General features: G+C 52.0%; 1 protein-coding gene across 2 annotated transcripts in view; it reads right to left on the bottom strand.

Moving 5' to 3' along the window:
* Nucleotides 1-18,183, bottom strand: part of LOC119969293 — a 156,901-nt gene that overhangs the window by 24,719 nt on the left and 113,999 nt on the right. Inside the window, exons 1-2 of one of the 2 annotated variants that reach the window (XM_038802723.1) lie at nt 9,160-9,321; nt 3,909-4,005 (exon numbers count right to left, since the gene is read on the bottom strand). In XM_038802723.1, coding sequence (XP_038658651.1) covers nt 3,909-4,005; nt 9,160-9,272 — 210 coding nt within the window. In that variant the 5' untranslated portion in view covers nt 9,273-9,321. Of the gene's footprint in view, nt 1-3,908; nt 4,006-9,159; nt 9,322-18,183 lie in introns of those variants that run through there. The other variant, XM_038802724.1, reaches the window with a different exon arrangement.

Below are 18,183 nucleotides of genomic sequence, written 5' to 3'. Positions count from 1 at the left end.
CTGGGCCGAGTCGAGCGGAGGCTCAAGTACCCTATCTTAACGATGAAGAGGTTACGAAATTGGAAGCTGAGCTCAGTGTCAGAAAGGATGTATACAGTCTGATACAGCCTCAGACATTTGCCAGTGGAGGTAGATGGAGTCAATGGCTCAGCAATGACCTTTGTGGCAGGGTCTTAAGACAGTAGCTTCAATATTTAACTGGAGGAAATTTCTGTTCATCCAGCACTGGATGTTGGTCAAGCCGTGTGACAAATTGAAGGGGTGGAGCTGGATGTCTACATGTGGAAACTAATGTTGTATTTTCAGATTATGTCAATGTAAGGGACAGAATGTAGAAGGTGCCAACGACAGACCCTTGGGAGAACAGGGAACATCAGGGGTAATAGTGGAGTGGGAGTAAGAGAATTCATTATGGGTGATTCTATGCTACAACTGGATAGATACCAATGGAACGAGGCGAGTGGAGCTCCATCCAGCTGGAAAACAATGGAGACGTGTTGCAGGAGGATGGTGTCGCCAACCTTGTCAAAGGCCACAGACAGCTTGAGAAGGACGAGGGGGGGGGGGAGGGGGGAAGAATTCACAGTCATATAGAACATAGAACATACTGTCATGTGAGAGTACCTTTAAGAAATGGGTGTTTATTACAGCAGTGATGGCAGAGAGTGGGTGGACCTGGGCTGTCTGCCAGCTTTTTACTTCCATTTTAGGTGTTTGCTACAGGGTGTATTTTAGTTTTGTTTTCAGAGCTGGATAGCTGCAATCACAGCCAGAAAGTGTATGAGTCTCGCTCTCTGAATTCTAAAGACTGGAAATGGATCCTTTGGTGATTTAAAACTAATAACTGCTTCAGAAGTGACTTTAACCTGATATGCTTCTGTTTAAAAGGTTTTTTTAAAGTCTTATGGATGTTAAAAGGGCAGCTTAAGGATTACTTAGTGTTGTATTCTTTGGGGGTTGTATTTGAATTGATGGTTGCTAAGATGTTCACTGTATGTTTTAAAAAGGTGAACTTGAGTTCATAGAATAAACATTGTTTTGCTTTAAAAATACTTTTCCATTTCTGCTGTATTACACCTGTAGATTGGGCCATGTGCTCCCCACACCACAATCTATTAAACATGGGTCAGGTGAACTCCATGATACACTTTGGGGTTCTCTAAACCCTGGCCCATAACAATACAGTACAGAAGGAGGCCATTCGGCCCATCGATCTGCACTGACCCACTTAAGTCCTCACTTCCACCGTATCCCAGTGACCCAATAACCCCTCCTAACCTTTTTGGACACTAAGGGCAATTTATCATGGCCAATCTACCTAACGTGCACGTCTTTGGACTGTGGGAGGAAACTGGAACACCCGGAGGAAAGCCATGCAGACACGGGGAGAACGGGCAGACTCCACACAGACAGTGACCCAGCCGGGAATCGAAGCTGGGGCCCTGGTGCTGTGAAACCACAGTGCTGGCTACTGTGCTACCGTGCTGCCCAGGGGGAATTTAAAGCATGGGGCACAACCTCAGGATAAGGAGATGATCATTTAAGACTGAGACTAGGAGACATTTCCTCACTCAAATGATAGTGAAATTTTAGAATTTGCTTCGGTTGTGAATGCCACATCATTAACTATATTCAGCACTGTCATTGATAGAGTATTGATAGAGTATTAATAGAGTATTGATAGAGTATTCATCTCTCAGGGAACAAAGGGAAATGGGGAGCATGCAGCAAAGTGGAGTTAAAGTCACAATCAGATCAGCACTGGTCCTATCCTATGGCGGAGCAGGCTTGAGGGGCCAAATGGTCTAATCCTGCTCCTATTTCTGCTTTTGAATCATTTAGAAACTATTTGCTGCACTCAAGCACAGAATTATTTTTCTCTTTACTTTGGGAGAGTTAATACGTGCACACTCCTACCATCACATTCACGATTGTGGGACAAGCGCTGGTAAGTGAGTAAAGTACGAGATTACAGGTAGGTATTGTTGGGACAGGCTGGATGGGTCGAAGGGCCTTTTCTGTACTGTGCGACTCTATGACTCTACATATAGGACTAGACACAATCCTGTTTTGATGTTCTCCTTGTCATGTGAGAGTACCTTTAAGAAATGGATGTTTAAGCAATGTACCTTTAAGAAATAGAGCAGCTCATGTTACTGAAGTGATGTCAGAGTGTGGGTGGAGCTGGGTTATTAGCTCAGCCATTTTGCAGTGTTTAGTTTCAGTTTTGAGAGAGCAGCTGAAGTGTGCCTGGCTAGTTTGCTGAGAGAGCTGCATGAAGAAAAAGAGCTTGGGGTGTGTCTGTGTTTGCAGTGAGCTGGATCTGCGGTGATCTCTGCCAGCAAAGACTATCTCTGAATCATTTGGGTGATTTAAACTCATAACAGTAATGCCTTTAACCTGATGTGTTTCTGTTGAAAGGTGTTAAGTCTTTTGTAGGTTTGAAGTATCATTTTGAGGGATTATTTAGTGTTTACAGACTTCACATACTGTCCCTTCAGCAGCATTATCATCTCCGTATACGAGGGGGCGTCCCTAATGAGAAGGAGAACTTGCAGGCTCACCTGTGCGTTGAGTATCTGCTGCTTTTGCAGGTCGGTGAAGTTTTCGATGGAGAATCCGAGGTACGCTTCGAAGCAGCTTAGCCAGTGCTCGAATGTTGCAGTGGCGTCGGCTGCCTGTGGGTCCAGCCCCAGGCGAACAGGCTTGAGCGATGAATTCATCTCAGAAGTTTAGCTTATTAAATTGATGTGCCATCAATGAACACAAGACAAGTAGTGAACGTATCTGAGGCTTAAAAAGCTAATCAGAAAGCCTCCTGGCCTCTGATCCCGAACTGGGTCAGAGGAGGCAATCAGCCACCTTTATACCGAGCTTGAGGGGAGGCGGAGCCATCAGGCAGTGGTTTACCACATTACATGTAATACAGTAGCAGTTTACCACAATACACATATTGGGCGCGATTCACTGCACCCCACGCAGGGTGGGAGAATCGTGGGAGGGCCGGGTGAATCACGCCACGCTGTCATGGCTCCCCCCGCGATTCTCCCACCCCCCCAAAAAATGGCATGCCGCATTTTGTGACAGGCCGCATGGAGAATCGGCGCTCGCCGTTTCTAACGGCGACCGGCGATTCTCCGGCCCGGATGGGCTGAGCGGCCTGCCGAACCCGACCGATTCACGCCGGCGCCAACCACACCTGGTCGCTGCCGGCGTGAACAGCGCACGACAGGTGAGTGTGGGGCCTGTGGGGGGCAGAGGGAGGATCGAGCACCACGGGCGTGCTCCGCAGATGTCTGGCCCACGATCGGTGCCCACCGATCGTCGGGCCGGCGTCTATAAACGATGCACTCTTTTCCTTCCGCCGCCCCGCAAGATCAAGCCACCATGTCTTGCAGGGCAGCGGAGGGGAAGACGGCAACCGCGCATGCGCGGCAGATGTCACTTTGGCGCCGCCAGCTGCGTCATTCCCGGCGCGTCGCTTTGACACAAGCGTCAAGGCCGGGCGCTCGGGATTCACGCACCGCCGCTCCTAGCCCCCCCGGTGGGGGGGGGGGGGGGGGGGAGGAGAATAGGGGGCGAGGAGCGGCCTCCGATGCCGGAGTGAAACACTCCGGGGTCGGCACTCAGTCTCCCATTGGGAGAATCGCGGCCATTATATACTACAGTGGTTTACCACAGTATCTCACCCACTGTGTGGAGTCCTCTCTCTTTCTCACTAACTTACCAACCATGGGAGTTTTCTCTCTCTCTCAGTACCTCATCAACGATGTGGTGTTCTCTCTCTCTCTCTTTCTCACTAATTCACCAACAGTGTGGTGTTGTCTCTCTCACTAACTCACCAACCGTGTGGATTTCACTCGCAGTAATTCACGAACCATGTGGAGTTCTCTCCCTCTGTTACTCACCAGGACTGTGGAGTTGTCTCGGAGTATCTCAGCCACGATCTCAGGTGGATAGTCAGATGCATATCCCTCATTTAACTGCAGCAACTGGTCCCCTCTCCTAAAATATGGCCACAGAATTAGAAGTTGGTTAATTTATGGTTCTCAATACCTAAGGTAAGAATCCAGATCTTCTACTGTTTGTTAGTTTACCTGTACCTTGTAAATTATTGAACCACAAATGCTTTGAAAGTTAATGATTGACTAGACTGTTCTAATCAAAGTATACAGTTCAGACTGAGGCCATTCAGCTCACCCTACCTGTACTCGGTCTTTATAAGTGTCGTCCAATTTATCTTATACATCTGGGGGGCGATTCTCTGAGCCCCGTACCGGGCCGGAGAATCGTCGCAACCGTGCCACGACGCCGGTGTGCGATTCTCCGAGGTGCGGAGAATCGGCGCTATTTGCGCCGGCGCATTTGGTGCGGCGCCGGCCGCAGGCTGCTGGAATCGGCGGGACCGCTGATTCTCTGGCCGTATGGGCCAAGAGGCCATGCCGATGAGACAGAGTCCCGCGGCCCCATTCACCCCTGGTCGCTGCCGGCGGGACCTCTGCAGGAACGGTCGGGGGTGGCCTGTGGGGGTGGGGGGAGGTGGACTCCTTCACCGGGGGGGGGGGGGGGGGGGGTGCTCTGATGAGGTCTGGGCTGCGATCAGGGCCCACTGATCAGCAGGGTGGCCTCACCCACCCCGGGCCTACTTTCTGGTGCGGCCGGCCCCTGAATACCAACCCCATGTTGAGTTGCGGCCGGCGTGCTAAAGAAGTCCCCTGCGCATGTGCAGGTTGGCGCAGCGAAAGCAGGCTGGAGCGGCGTGAACCACTCCAGCACCATGCTGGCCCCCTGTGGGGGCCAGAATCGGTTGTACCTGGGCCCGGTTCTTGCCACCGTGAAACGGGACGGCGTTCGCGACGGCGCGAACACTTGGGCTCCATATTGGATAATCGCCCCCCCTGATCTTTCTCAGGGCCATGCACATTTTCCCTCTTTGAATAGTTGTCCAGTTCCCTTTTGAAAATTATTCTTCAATCTGTTTCACAACATAACCCAGGTCACTGTCTCATTAAATGATTTCACGCTGGTTGTATCTGTTATTTTCATTGTGAATGCCCAGATGATCAACATTCAACAGTAACATATCGCTTTACAAAGCACCATTAACACAGTAAATGTTAATGTTGGTGTTATGAGGCATGGATAAGGAGGTATAATGGACTGTGACCAAAGTTTGGATGAATTGGTATGTTTTGAGATACGAGTCAGAGGTGGAGAGACTTCGGAATGGAATCCTAGAGCTTGGCCAACTGAAGGCTCAACCACTAATTATGGAGCAATTAAAATCAGTGGACAAAGTCGGCCAGAATTAGAGGAGCACAGATATGTTGGAAAGGTTGAGGGGCTGGGGAGGGATTGCAGAGAAAGAGAGAGGTGAGGCCAGAGAGGGATTTGAAAACAAGGACTTAACATCACGGCATTGTTAGATGAAAGCTGTAGGTGAGCTTCACTGAGTGCTTGGGTGATAGGTGTGGGAACTTGGCGTGTATCGTGATACAGGCAGTAGACTTAAATGGGCTGAAGTTAGTGAACGGTTAAAGTGGGAGAGCAGCCGAGAGTGCATTGGAACAGACAAGCTAATATATGTTAATAATCTAGAACGAAAGGGAAAATGCTGGAAAATCTCAGCAAGTCTGGCAGCATCTGTAGGGAGAGAAATGAGCTAATGTTTCGAGTCCAATGACTCTTTGTCAAAGCTTTGACAAGAATGGTTCCAGGGATGAGAAGCTTCAGTTATGGGGATAGAATGGAGAGTTTGAGATTGTTCTCCCTGGAGAGAAGAGGCTAAATGGAGATTTGATAGAAATGTTCAAAACCATGAGGGGGTGGACAAAGCCGATAGCGGGAAACTGCTCCTGCCCGTAAAAGGATTAAGAACGAGAGGAACACAAAGTTTAGGTGATTTGCAATAGAAGCAAATGTGATGCAAGAAAAAGCATTTACACACAGCAAGTGGTTGGGGTCTGGGCTGCGCTGCCTGGAAGTGTGGTGGAGGCAGGTTCAATCGAAGCATTCAAGAGGGTGTTAGATGATTATTGGAATAGAAACAATGTGCAGGGGTACGGGGAAAAGGCAGGTGAATGGCACCAAGTCATGATGCCCGTTTGGAGATATGCCGCAGACACGATGGGCCGAATGGCCTCCATCGGCACCTTAACAATTCTGGGATTCTGTGAAGTTTAGAGGGAGCAAAGACATGGACAAGGGTTTCAGTAGACGATGAGCTGAGGCAGGGGTGAAGTGAAGTGAGATCTGGACATTGAGAACAAGCAGCCTTTGTGATGATGCAGGTATGTGGTTGGAAGCATTTCTCTGGGTCAAGTCTGACACCAGACATGTATGATCTGCTTCCGTCTCAGACAGGTGCCCGGTATGGGAAACAATCAGACGCTAGGCCCGCGATGGGGAACGCCTCGCTAAGGCTGCACTTAGCTGCATATCCTGCACTGTGGAGCTCCAGCGAGCGGGGCACCTCAGTGCAGGAAGATGATCGGGGTGCCATTTTTAAACATTTCCCCGATCTCATGACGCCCCTCCCCCCCGAAACATCCCCGGAGCCTTCCATGCCCTAACTCAGCTGTTGGGGTTCCTCGAGCCCCCTTGCACCCCACCACATACTATCAGGGCACCCCTGGTCCCAATCCCCAGTTGGGGCAAAATGCCAGCCAGAGTGGCATTACTAGGATGCCAGGCTGGCAGCGCCATGGTAGCCAGGTGGCACCAGCACTGCTAGGGTGCCATTCTGGCCAGAGGCTGACCAACCAGCAGACTCGGATCACCTGAGAAACCCCTCCAAGTGCCGTTCTGCCTTGGCCCAGTTTGTGGGGACCGGTGCTAAACGGCACCCAGATTATGTCCCGTTGGTGAGGCCTTGGATGCCGGGAGGCCATTTTATCTAGTGGCAGCATAACTAAATAAGCTTTAAGCTCCTTTAGCTATGCGAGTCTGGGTCCCACCCATTGTTTGCGTGATCCAGATAATGACGTCTCGCAAGATCTCGTTAGGCAGGAAGCGAGTTCTGCTTGGGTGGAGGTCTCCGGTGCCACCTAAGGCCTTGGCTTGCTTGGGAGACCTGATGGAATTTTTGCACCTTGGGAAGATCAAGTATACCATGAGGCAGTCAGAGCAAGAGTAATAGTCAAGTTTGGAAGCTCTTCATCTCCATTTTCAGGGAACTGATTACTGTCAGCTGTTGAGGGGTGGGGAGAGGGGTTATTTGTCTGTTTATTTTGATTAAGGTCTTTGGTTTTTTCATGGGGGGTGAGAGGGAGGGGAGAGGGAGATTGGGTGGATGCACCTCTGGTATAATAGGGGGTTGGGATTCGGCTGCTATAATGAAAACCTTGTTTGAATAAAAATATTTAAAAATGGACTAAAACCACATATGATAACTTGGGCTGGCAGCCCGGGGATTTCCCGATTGCGTGGGGCTGCCCTCAATGGGAAACCTCATTGGCCGGGTGGCGAGACAGAGAATCCGGGGGGGGGGGGGGGGCGCACTAGATTTCTGGTGCAGCGGGACAGAGATACCTCCCAATATGTGTGGTACCCACAGTACTTACTGTCAAGAAGTCGACACTCCTGATAATTGAAAAGAAATCAATCTCTCCTTGTCTTCTGCAATCCAGATTTCTACCTTGGCCTGGTTGAGATCTTCAGCCGGCATCCGGTGTACCCTGTGTTTTCCATGCCCAGCTTCTATACTGTAGGCAGACGCTGTCCGTAACCCTGTGCAGTGTGCCAGTCACTGTGTTTGGGCTGGGTTCAAGCCCACTGGAACCTCCAACGTACAGATAGAATCAGGAAGCTTGGCAACCAATTCATCAGATTGCTGCCAAGGTTACGGAGGTTGTGGGCGCAGAAATTGGTGTCTGCCTAAAATGGCCAATTTCAGAGCCAAAGACTGGAATTCTCCAGCCATTGGGATTCTCTTTTCCCACAGGCAGAGTATCCCCATCCGTGGTTTTCCCAGCGGCGTGGGGTGGCTTCAATGGAAAACCCCATTGACAAGCAGCGGGAGCATAGAATCCCACCGCAAGTAAAAGGTGCACTGCCGAGAAACGCAGCTTGGGCATCGGAGAATCCATGCCCAAAGTCAGTGGCCGGAATTCTCCGGTATCCAGTGGGCGGGCCGTACCGGCGCCAAAGAGTGACGTGAACCACTACGGCGTTGGGCCATCCAGAAGGTGTGGAATCCGCACCTGGCGAGATTCCTGCGCTTGCTCAGGGGGTTTCTTCTCTGCGCCGGCCATGGTGGAGCTTTACAGAGGCCGGGGCGGAGGGAAAGAGTGCCCCCACGGCACAGGCCCGCCCACAGATCGGTGGGCCCCGATTGTGGGCCAGGCCACCGTGGCCCCCCACCCCCACCCCTGGGCCAGATCCTCCTGCACCCCCCCCCCCCCCCAGGACTCCGCAGGCCGCCCTCAGAGCCAGGTCCCGCCGGTACAGACCTTGTGTAATTCACGCCGGCAGGACTGGCTGAAAATGGGCGGCCGCTCGGCCCATCGGGGACCGGAGAATTGCGGGGGGGGGCCACTGCCAACGGCCCCCGACCAGCGCAACGCGATCCCCGTCCCCGCCAAAACACCGGTGCCAGAGAGTTCGGCTGCCGGCGTCAGAACGGCGGGGCGGGAGTCACGCCGCCCCCCCCCCCCCCCACCCCGACGCTTCTCTGATCCGGCGGGGGTGTCGGAGAATCCCGCCACAGTAAATCTAATTTAAGCCCATTGTACCCCCAAGCTGTTTGTACAATCGCATTTTGTTCAATTCAAAACAAAATTAGTTTTGCTCCTTTGACCTATTCTTGATGCCAGCGAGATTACTTTTGGTTCAGGTGAGCTCAGCATGCGTTCTATACTATAAAATGTAACTTCATGTCAAATAATTTGGAATTTAGACAGACAGACTTTGCAGTTAAATAATAAACATTTCAGTCTCCAAGAACGTACATATTAACAGAAAAAGCTTGAGGTCAAATTTAAAGCATTTATGTAACAACAAAGGAAGTCTTCGAAAGAACAATCACAAACACGCTCGTAAATATATTTCAAGGAAAAGCACTTTTAGGAATGACCTAATCAAATATCTAGATTTCATTTCACAAATTACAAACTCTCCCTGGTCAGTTTCTTATCTCTAATAGTTCATTGAATGATTTACCGGAATAGGGAACAGGCGCCCGTGCAATGGAGGACATCTTGGATTTCATAATGGTGCTTCCCCTCCAGGATTTGGTGGTTGATCACCACACATCCTTTCAGGCAACTTGACATCTTTGCCAAATGGAGAAAAACTATCGGTCCTTCTCAAAATACCGAAACAAACTTCACTCACAACAGTACGTCAATGAATGCCACGGCTAACAGTTCTCTAGGCCCCTTACTTCAGCCGTCATTTGTCTTGCGCCTCACAGAGCTGTCTGATTTTTTCAACATCCAGCCTTCCTTTTTATCCAGATATTCTGCAAGCAATTCCTCCCATGTGACTGGGACAGACTGAAATCATGGGGTTTCACTTCTGCTTTGGAAATGGAAGCACTTCAGATGACCTTATTGCGCTGCTAGTTTTATTCAAAAAAACAAGTTGAACCATCCCAGGGTTAAAGGAATTCAGCCAAGTGTCATTTAGGACGAGTTTGGGGTGTTCCCACTGGCTTTTTCGGTGTGATTCTTTGGCCTTGTTCCGCTCTCACTCAAGCCAAACGAGGCCGGTAAATAGCGGGAGACGCCGAAAACGAGAACCGCACCAGACGGGAAACAGTTTGCGATGCAACTGGCTCGCTCCTGTAAACAAAATCGGGATCTCGGTGTAGCATGGCGAGAAACCAATTATCACGACTTAAGGCTCATTTCCACACAATTAACGAGAGCCACTCCCTATCCAATGGCCTCCCATGATTCAGCGGCCTCCCCAGCGAGTGGTCATGCTTGCACCGATTAGTTCTGAAACTGGTGGAAGGGCTTCTGCGGCGAGCCGAAGAGGAGAGTAGCCATCTTTGCTCACAGGCAAAAAGACCGTGGGCACTGGGCTTGCCTTCCCAGTGCTCGGCGGGGGGGGTGGGGGACCCTCCGCAGCGGTGGACTGCAATGGGAGGATGGGGGGGGGAGGTGCTGTGGGGGCAACCGGAGGTAACCGTACATGGCACCACCATGCCAACCCCTGGATCATGTGTACCCGTTCCGGGGACATCCCTTATCCCTACCCTTCTGCCTTACTGACCACCAATACCCCCACCGACTGCCGAGCCCTATGACTCTGTGGCTCAGGGCTATTGCTAAAAGGAAATTGGCAATCGTGGTTAAGTGAGCACTTCACACAACCCAGGTGGACCCAGTGGGTAGGTGGGCCATGTAGCATGTGGAAGTCATTGCCTAGCATCCCAATCACACCTTGATGCCTGGCACTGTGCTTGAACACTGTGGGAAGCAACACCAAACATGCAGCAATCAATATCCCAGCACAAGGGGATGGGACACAGCTCCGGGGCATGTCCGCAGCGAACGGTCCCGTGCCCTTCGATGCCCCTGGCAGGCATCCTCTCAGGGCTCTGAGGTCGGAGGTCCCCAGCAGAATGCACAGCCATGCTGCCTTGTCCCATGTGCTGGCTGTGAGAAGCAGCCTCATCAGAGGGATAGAATCCGGGGGAGCAGGTGGCCACCATCGCCACTCCATGGGACAGGTCTGGGTAGCCACTCAGCACCCCGTCCTCCCAGTCAGAGCCCATAGGGCCCTGGGGTTCATCTCGGGATGGAGGGGCAACTGGTTTGAGGCCCGGCTGCCCCTGTGTCATCTGGCTCTGCCAGTCCTGGCATCTCCCCGACAACTCCGGTGACAACTCCAGTGGCCATAGCCTTTGGGAATCCACAAAGCGGCTATGGATCTGCTGGAGTGATATTCACATCTCTCTCTGAATGTTCCGGCTGCTCCCTATCATCGCCATCAGCTCAGGATATCTCTGTTCCACAGGCTAAGCATCAGGCTTGGACCCAGCTGAGTCATGGGATTCATAAGACCTCCGACTGCTGTCTCGCCTGGGGTTCCTGCCTCCACCTGATGTACATCAGCAGCTGTGTGGTGCTCACCAGATTGTGAACCAGTAGCCCGACCATTAACATGTCCCACCGAGGTGTGTGTAGCTGTGCTGGTGGAGGGTGGGGATGACCGCTTTGCGGTGACTATTATGGTGGCATCCTCGGAGCTCTCCTCCGAGGTGGTCTCCTGGGAGAAAGGAGAGGGGGCCACCCGGGATGGGCCGCACCATCAGCTGGAGGACTGCAGGAGAATGGACGTGTGGTCAATGGGAGGGATGGGTCAGTCAGTAAGGCAATAAAAACACGTTTGACAGGTCCCCAGGTCGAGCCCGGTGGTTCCTCAGCTCTGCAGCGTCCACCAGCCTCTGCATTGGTGACTGCTCTGTCCTCGGCCACACCACTCACTTCCAGGGCACGCTCAGGGGGTGTGGGAGTGGGAGGGGGTTAGATTCTCCTGTGGAGGGGCGGTCTGGGGGAGGGGGGGGGGGGGGAATCGCTGATGTCTACTCACTCATGCTGCCCAGTGTAGGTTATTGACCTTCTCCCTACACTGGGTACCGATTCTACTAGTCACACACCCGGTGCTCACAGCCGCTGCCACCTCGCCCCAGGGGGCACTGGCTGCCCCAAGACTGACCCTCCAGGACCCCCGGGGTCACAGTGGGTAGATTGTTGCTTCACAGCTCCAGGATCCCAGGTCCGATTCCCGGCTTGGGTCACTGTCTGTGCGGAGTCTGCACGTTCTTCCCGTGTCTGCGTGAGTTTCCTCCGGGTGCTCCGGTTTCTTCCCACAAGTCCTGAAAGGCGTGTTGTTGGGTAATTTGGACGTTCTGAATTCTCCCTCAGTGTACCTGAACAGGCGCCGGAATGTGGCGACTAGGGGATTTCCACAGTAACTTCATTGCAGTATTAATGTAAGCCTACTTGTGACAATAAAGATTACTGTTACTGCAAAACAAGCCAGAATAAAACATTGGTGCAAACATGAAACCCCTGAAACATAGCCTACTCCCTCCCACAACCTGACCCCTCCCCCTTCCCTTCTCTCCCCTCACACACCCCCTTTTAACACTGCTTTCTAATTGTTATTTACATTTGGATGGCAGCAGCATTGTTACATTAGTGTTTAAACTAACAAGAAGTAAGTATAAATAACAAGGGACCGATTGAGTACAAAAGATAGTGCAAACTGGGAGTGAACGCATTTGTTGCAAATACCCGGAGAACATGGGCTCGATTCAACTAAATGGCAACAAAGTCCCATAGTGAGTGCATCTAGCCACATGTTTCCCGGCGCTCGCACCAGCTCGCGTTGTATAAGGGGCCTCAGCAGGGAACACGTGGCCGTGACGCACATTGCCCTATTTTGTACACAGTGAAGCTCCCCAGAGTATCGCGAGATCGGGACGCCATTTTTAAGTGGAGTCCTGATCCCCGACCCTCCCAGCCGGAACGGACTATGGCACCCCCCCCCCCCCCCCCCCCCCAACTCCCACACAGGGCACTCTCTACCCGATCACATGGACGCAGAAAATGTCAATTTGGCAGTGTGAAGGTCAAGTGCGCCATGTGCATTACCTTCAGCTGCATTAAGCTCAGCCCTGCCATGAGGAGGTGAAGTTTGCACTGTGCAATAGTCGTCCATACATGTCAGCACAGTTACTGTCCCCTAGCTCACCTGCGGTTAGGGGTTTGCCCATTAGGGAATGCCCTGGTCATTGGGGGAATGTTGCCGTCTCCTTGTAGAGGAAGTTCCTAAATTGCATGTACTGCAATCGTTCCCTTTTGGGAGCTGTAGCTTGTCTGTCAGTTCCCCCAGCGTCACTCTCCTGACATCTATGTATAGTCCCCTACCATCAGACTTCCCTCATCCTGTCTCCAGCTTTTGAAAGAGTCATCCAGTGTCACCGGGGTGAACTTATGTTTCTTACAGATGGGGGCCAAGGTGGACACTGCTATCAATCCATAGAATGTCTGAGTTGGTTCCTCGCTCTGAGTGTGGCCACTTCCACCAGGTTCTTCGAATATTTGGCTGGAGTGAATGGAGCATTGCCGTTGCCAGTGCTTGGAAAGATATCCCCGTGCAGGGGTTTTCTTCCATTTTTACCCATTCTGCTCCTGGGTCTTTGACCAGCCTCGTACTCTTCAATGGTGGCCTCCCTGTGGTAGAGCTGGTAGTTCGGGAGGGCTAGCCCCCCACCCCCCCCCCCCCCCCATGGCGCTCCTACTTCGTTGGACGCTCTTTTGGATCCCAGGATTATTTTTCCCCCACACAAATGCCATGATTGTCTTGCCTAGGTTGGTGAAGAAAGCCTAGGGGATGAAGATCGGAAGGAATCTGAACAGGAAGAGGAAGCTGGACAGTATGTCATTTCTATAGTCTGTATTGTCCCTGCCAGAGAGAACAGGAGTGCGTCCCACTTCAGCAGGTCCTTCTTTACATCCTTCAATAGGCTCAACAGGTTCCATTTGTGGATCCATGTCCAGCCGTGGGCTATTTGGATCTCCCAAATATTGGAATCTGGCTTTATGCCAGCTTGAACAGCATTTTCCCCAGCTCTGGTTCCCCTCCCTGCTGATGCACGGGGAATATTTTGCTTTTACTCAGACTGAGTTTGTATCCCAAGAAGGCTCCAACTCTCTTGGCAGCTCCATTATTCCTCCCATGCTGGCTAGGAGGTTTGAGGTGTAGAGGAGCAGGTCATCTGCACAGAGCGATACTCTGTACTCGTTGTTTCCTCTCTGGATGCCTCTCCACCCCTTTGCTGATATGAGGGCGATGGCCAGTGTTTCGATTGCCAGGGAAAATGGCAGTGGGGATAACGGGGGCTCGTGCCTCAGTGTAGCTGGAAGTACCCAGAGCTGGTGACGTTTGACTGTATGCTCGCCATGGGAGCAATGTATAATATTTTCACCCATGTGGTGAATCCTGGCCCGCAGCCAAACTGTGTACCTCCATTCCACTCTGTCAAAGGCCTTTGCTGCATCAAGGGAGGTGGACACGTCTGGTGTCTCTTTCCCGGGTGCGGTCACAATCACATTCAGCAGGCATCTAATGTTCGTTGTTAGTTGCCTGCCTTTCACAAAGCCCATCTGATCATCCGCCACTACCTCTGGCATAGAACTCTCCAGTTACCTTGCCAGGGCATTCGCCAGGACTTTAGGGTCAGTGTTTAGGAGTGAGATGGGGCTGTATGACCCACACTCCATCGGTTCTTTGCCCTTTTTAGGGATCAGCGATATTGAGGCCTGAGCCAGGGTGTGTGGCAGGTCCCCTTCGATAGCGAGTGATTGAACATCTCCCGCAGGTGCAGGGCCACTGCTGCCACAAATATGTTATAGACGTGCACCGGGAATCCGTCCGGGCCTGACTGCATGGAGTTGATACTCTCCATGACTTCCCCCAGTCCCTGTTTTCTATCCTCCCCGACGACTGATATGTCCACACCATCGAGGAACTGTTTCATCTTCGAGTTGCCCTCTGGGGGTTTGGTGGTGTCCAGCCTTGGTAGTGGGTCACGAATGCCTCATTAATCTCGTCTGGGCCGTGACTAGTCCACCTTCTTAACTTTCACCTGCGTTATTTTCCTCGAGGCTTCTGCTCCCTCAGCTGGTGTGCCAGCAGGTGGCTGGCCTTGTCTCCATGTTCATCGAAGGTCCCCCGTGTCTGGCGGAGCTGGTTCACTGCTTTCCCGGTGGAGAGCAAATCAAACTCCATTTGTAACATTTTCCTCTCCGTCAATAGTTACCTGGAGCGGAATTCTCCAACCCCCCGCAGGGTCGGAGAATCGCCCGGGGCCAGCGTAAATCCCGCCCCCGCCGTGGCCGGAATTCCCCGCCACCCTGCAATCGGCGGGGGCGGGAATCGCGTTGCGCCGGTCGGCGTGCCCCCCGCGGCGATTCTCCGGCCCGCAATGGGCTGAAGTCCCGCCGCTGTCAGGCCTTTCCCGCCGACATGGTTTAAGCCACTTCTGGTGCCAGCGGGAGTAGGCGGCGCGAGCGGGCCCCAGGGTCCTTGGGGGGGCGCGGGGTGATCTGACCCGGGGGGTGCCCCCACGGTGGCCTGGCCCGCGATCGGGGCCCACCGTTCGGCGGGCGGGCCTGTGCTGTGGGGGCACTCTTTTTCTTCAGTCGCCGCCACAGCCTCCACCATGGCGGAGGCGGAAGAGACCCCCTCCACCGTGCATGCGCCGGGGTGACGTCAGCTGACCCTCCGGCGCATGCGCGGACTCATGCCGACTGCCGAAGGCCTTTCGGCCAGCCGTGGCGCCGGTCAAGACACAAAATGTCTTGTTGGTGAGGAGGGCCGCGTCCAGCCTCCATGGGGGGTGCTGGACCCGGCCCATCTCCAACCTCATGTCCATATAGTGCGGAGCATGGTCAGAGATTACTATAGCAGAATATTCCAGCCCTACTATCCCTGGAAGCACCAATTCCCTACTACAAAGAAGTTGATGCAGGAGTATACTTTGTGGACTTGGGTGAAGAAGGAGAACTTCCTCTCCTTCAGGCGTGTGAACCTCCATGGGTCCATGGGTCACCCCCACAATCTGTTCCATAAGGTGTTCAGCTCTCCCACCATGCCTGACTGTTTCATTGATTTGGGGCCGGATTTGTCCGCCTGTGTGTCTTGTACGCAGTTGAAGTCCGCTCCCACGTGATAAGTCGATAGGATTCTAGATCAGGGATTTCTGCCACGGTCTTTGTTATATAGCCTGCGTCGCCCCAGTTCTGGGGCGTACGTATTTACAAGAACCACTGGTGCCTCTTCCAGGACACCGCTAACCATGACATATCAACCCCCCCCCCCCACCGGTCTGTCACTGTCTTCGTTGCTGTAAAGTTCGTCCATTTATTGAAAAATATTGCCACCTCCCCGGCCCTCTGCCCATTGGAGGCTTGGTAGGTCTGTCCTATCCATCCCTTCCTTACCCTCAGTCGGTCTTTCTCCCTCATGTGTGTCTCTTGGGGGAAGATTATATCGGCCTTCAGACTTTTCAGGTGGGCGAAGACTCTAAATCTTTTCACCAGGCCGTTATATCCCCTTGACATTCCAGGTGACTGTTCTGATCGAGGGTTTCTCCCCCACCCCTCACCTCGCCGCAGGGTCAGCAATATCCACCATGTGGATGTGCCCTTGCATTCCGGGGTTTCCTTCATTTGGGGGCCATCCAAGATGGCGACCGTCGGTTTCTTTGTTCCCGTATTCGCCATGTGCGACAAGTTGCAATCAGCATTCTACCCTACTCCCTCTCCCTACCTAGTCCCCAATCACTCCCTTGGCCCCAGTACCCTCCACTACCCCCTTTTCCCACCCCTATGGGCTTCACTTCCCCATCGCTCCCTTCCTTCCCCGGAAGCACAGGCTCCAGTGAGTGCCCTGAACATACAAGATAGATCAGGCATGGAAAGACAAAGAACATCTTTGTGGATCATTTGTGTCCATTACTGCTGCCTTTCCAGCCTGTTTTTCCTGATAAATTCTCCTGTTTCACTCAGCCTGTTGAAGTAAAATTCCCTGTTGTTTAATGTTACCCAGAGTTTTGCCAGGTAAAGAATCCCCAACGTATTTTGTTTTTGATTAGGGCTGCCTTGGATTCATTGAATTCAGCCCAGTGGTTGGCCTGGTCGGCCCCAATGTGCTGATATATACGGATCGCGTGGCCTTCCCATTTATAGGACCTAGTGTTCTTCGCCCAGTTGATGACCCTCTCCTTGTCCTGGTACCTGTGGAGTTTTGTGATGATTGCTTTTGGTAGTTCCCCTGAATTGGGCCTTTGTCTGAGTGATCCGTAGGCTGTGTCCACTTCTGGGGATTTGGGGAAGCTTTCTGTCCTGACCAATTTCCCCAGCATTCGCAGTACGTAGTCTGTTGGGTTCCTGCCCTTTGTGCCTTTGGTAGTCCTACGATTCTCAAATTGTGGTGGTGGGATCTATTCTCCTGTCCTTGACCTTCCCTTGAGCGCTCCCTGGGCCACCACCAACTTTGCCACATCCGTTTCTAGTGCGGCGATCTAGTCGCTCTGGTCCGTTGCTGTTTTCTCCAGTTCTCACACCACCTCTTCCTGGGTTTCAATCCGTCGTTCTCTCTTTTTCAGGGTCCTTTTCGGGGCCAAGGTGATTGCTATGGTCGTCTTCACAGTCTCCATGAGGTCTTCCTTGATGGAGTCCCTCAGTTTTGGGTGCTCCTGTGCTGGGAGCTCCATCCATTGCCACATCGGTGGCTGAGTCGGTGCCGGTGGTGACGTCGGCGATGCCTCTCAGTCTGCCATGCTCTGTTCGGCTTCACTCCTCATGTCCACCGTTTGCGTCCTCCTCTCCTGACTCTTACCACTCCTGCTGACATTTCTGTTTCTTGGCAGATTTGAGTCCATTTTCGTGGGTAGTTTTTTTTGATGGTTTTGCGGTCGTGTTTTAAGTTAAAGGGGACCAAATTAAAGTTTCCAGAGGAGAGGCACCTTTCATTCAGTGCATCATCACCACAGGAGGTCCCTTTAAAGGCCTTTTAACTTGATTGTGTGTTTGCCGCTCACATTGTTTTCACTTCTCTTGTTCTGCTGCCAAAATATTCTCCTCAGATATTTTCAATACAAGAAAACACTGTAGGAAGTCAGGGATTCACACTTTACTGTATTTTAAGTGTAATTTGGGCTGATATTACTGATCAAGGGTGCCACATTGTCAGAGATTTTATTAAACAAAAGCCTACCTGCACCTTCGAGTGGATAGAAAAGGGAAATTATCAGGAGAGCTCTTCTCCTTTCTGCGTGTCTCTCCCAACCTGCAACACCACAACAGATCTCATTTCCTATTTGTGGAATCTTGCTGAGCAAACCTTCACGGCCACACTCGCATGCACAGTAAGAGTGTCCGCATTTCAAACGGTGATTCACTGGTGATGAAATGCTTGGGAGTTGTGGTAGTCACCACTGATGTATATATTGTATATAGAGGATGTCAATGTAGGTGCTTTATGGTAAGGCCCTGTACTACAGGTATGGGGGTAGTTCCCTGTCTGCTGGCTCTGCCCAGTAGGCGGAGTATAAATATGTGTCCGCTCCCAGTACAGCAGCCATTTTGCCAGCTGCTGTAGGAGGCCACACATCTTAGTGTAATAAAGCCTCGATTGCATCCAACTTTCGTCTTTGTATAA

The sequence above is a fragment of the Scyliorhinus canicula genome, chromosome 7 (genome assembly GCF_902713615.1).
Source record: "Scyliorhinus canicula chromosome 7, sScyCan1.1, whole genome shotgun sequence".
Taxonomy (NCBI): domain Eukaryota; kingdom Metazoa; phylum Chordata; class Chondrichthyes; order Carcharhiniformes; family Scyliorhinidae; genus Scyliorhinus; species Scyliorhinus canicula.
Note: the sequence above shows the minus strand (reverse complement) of the source record. Positions and strands in the feature narration are given on the sequence as shown.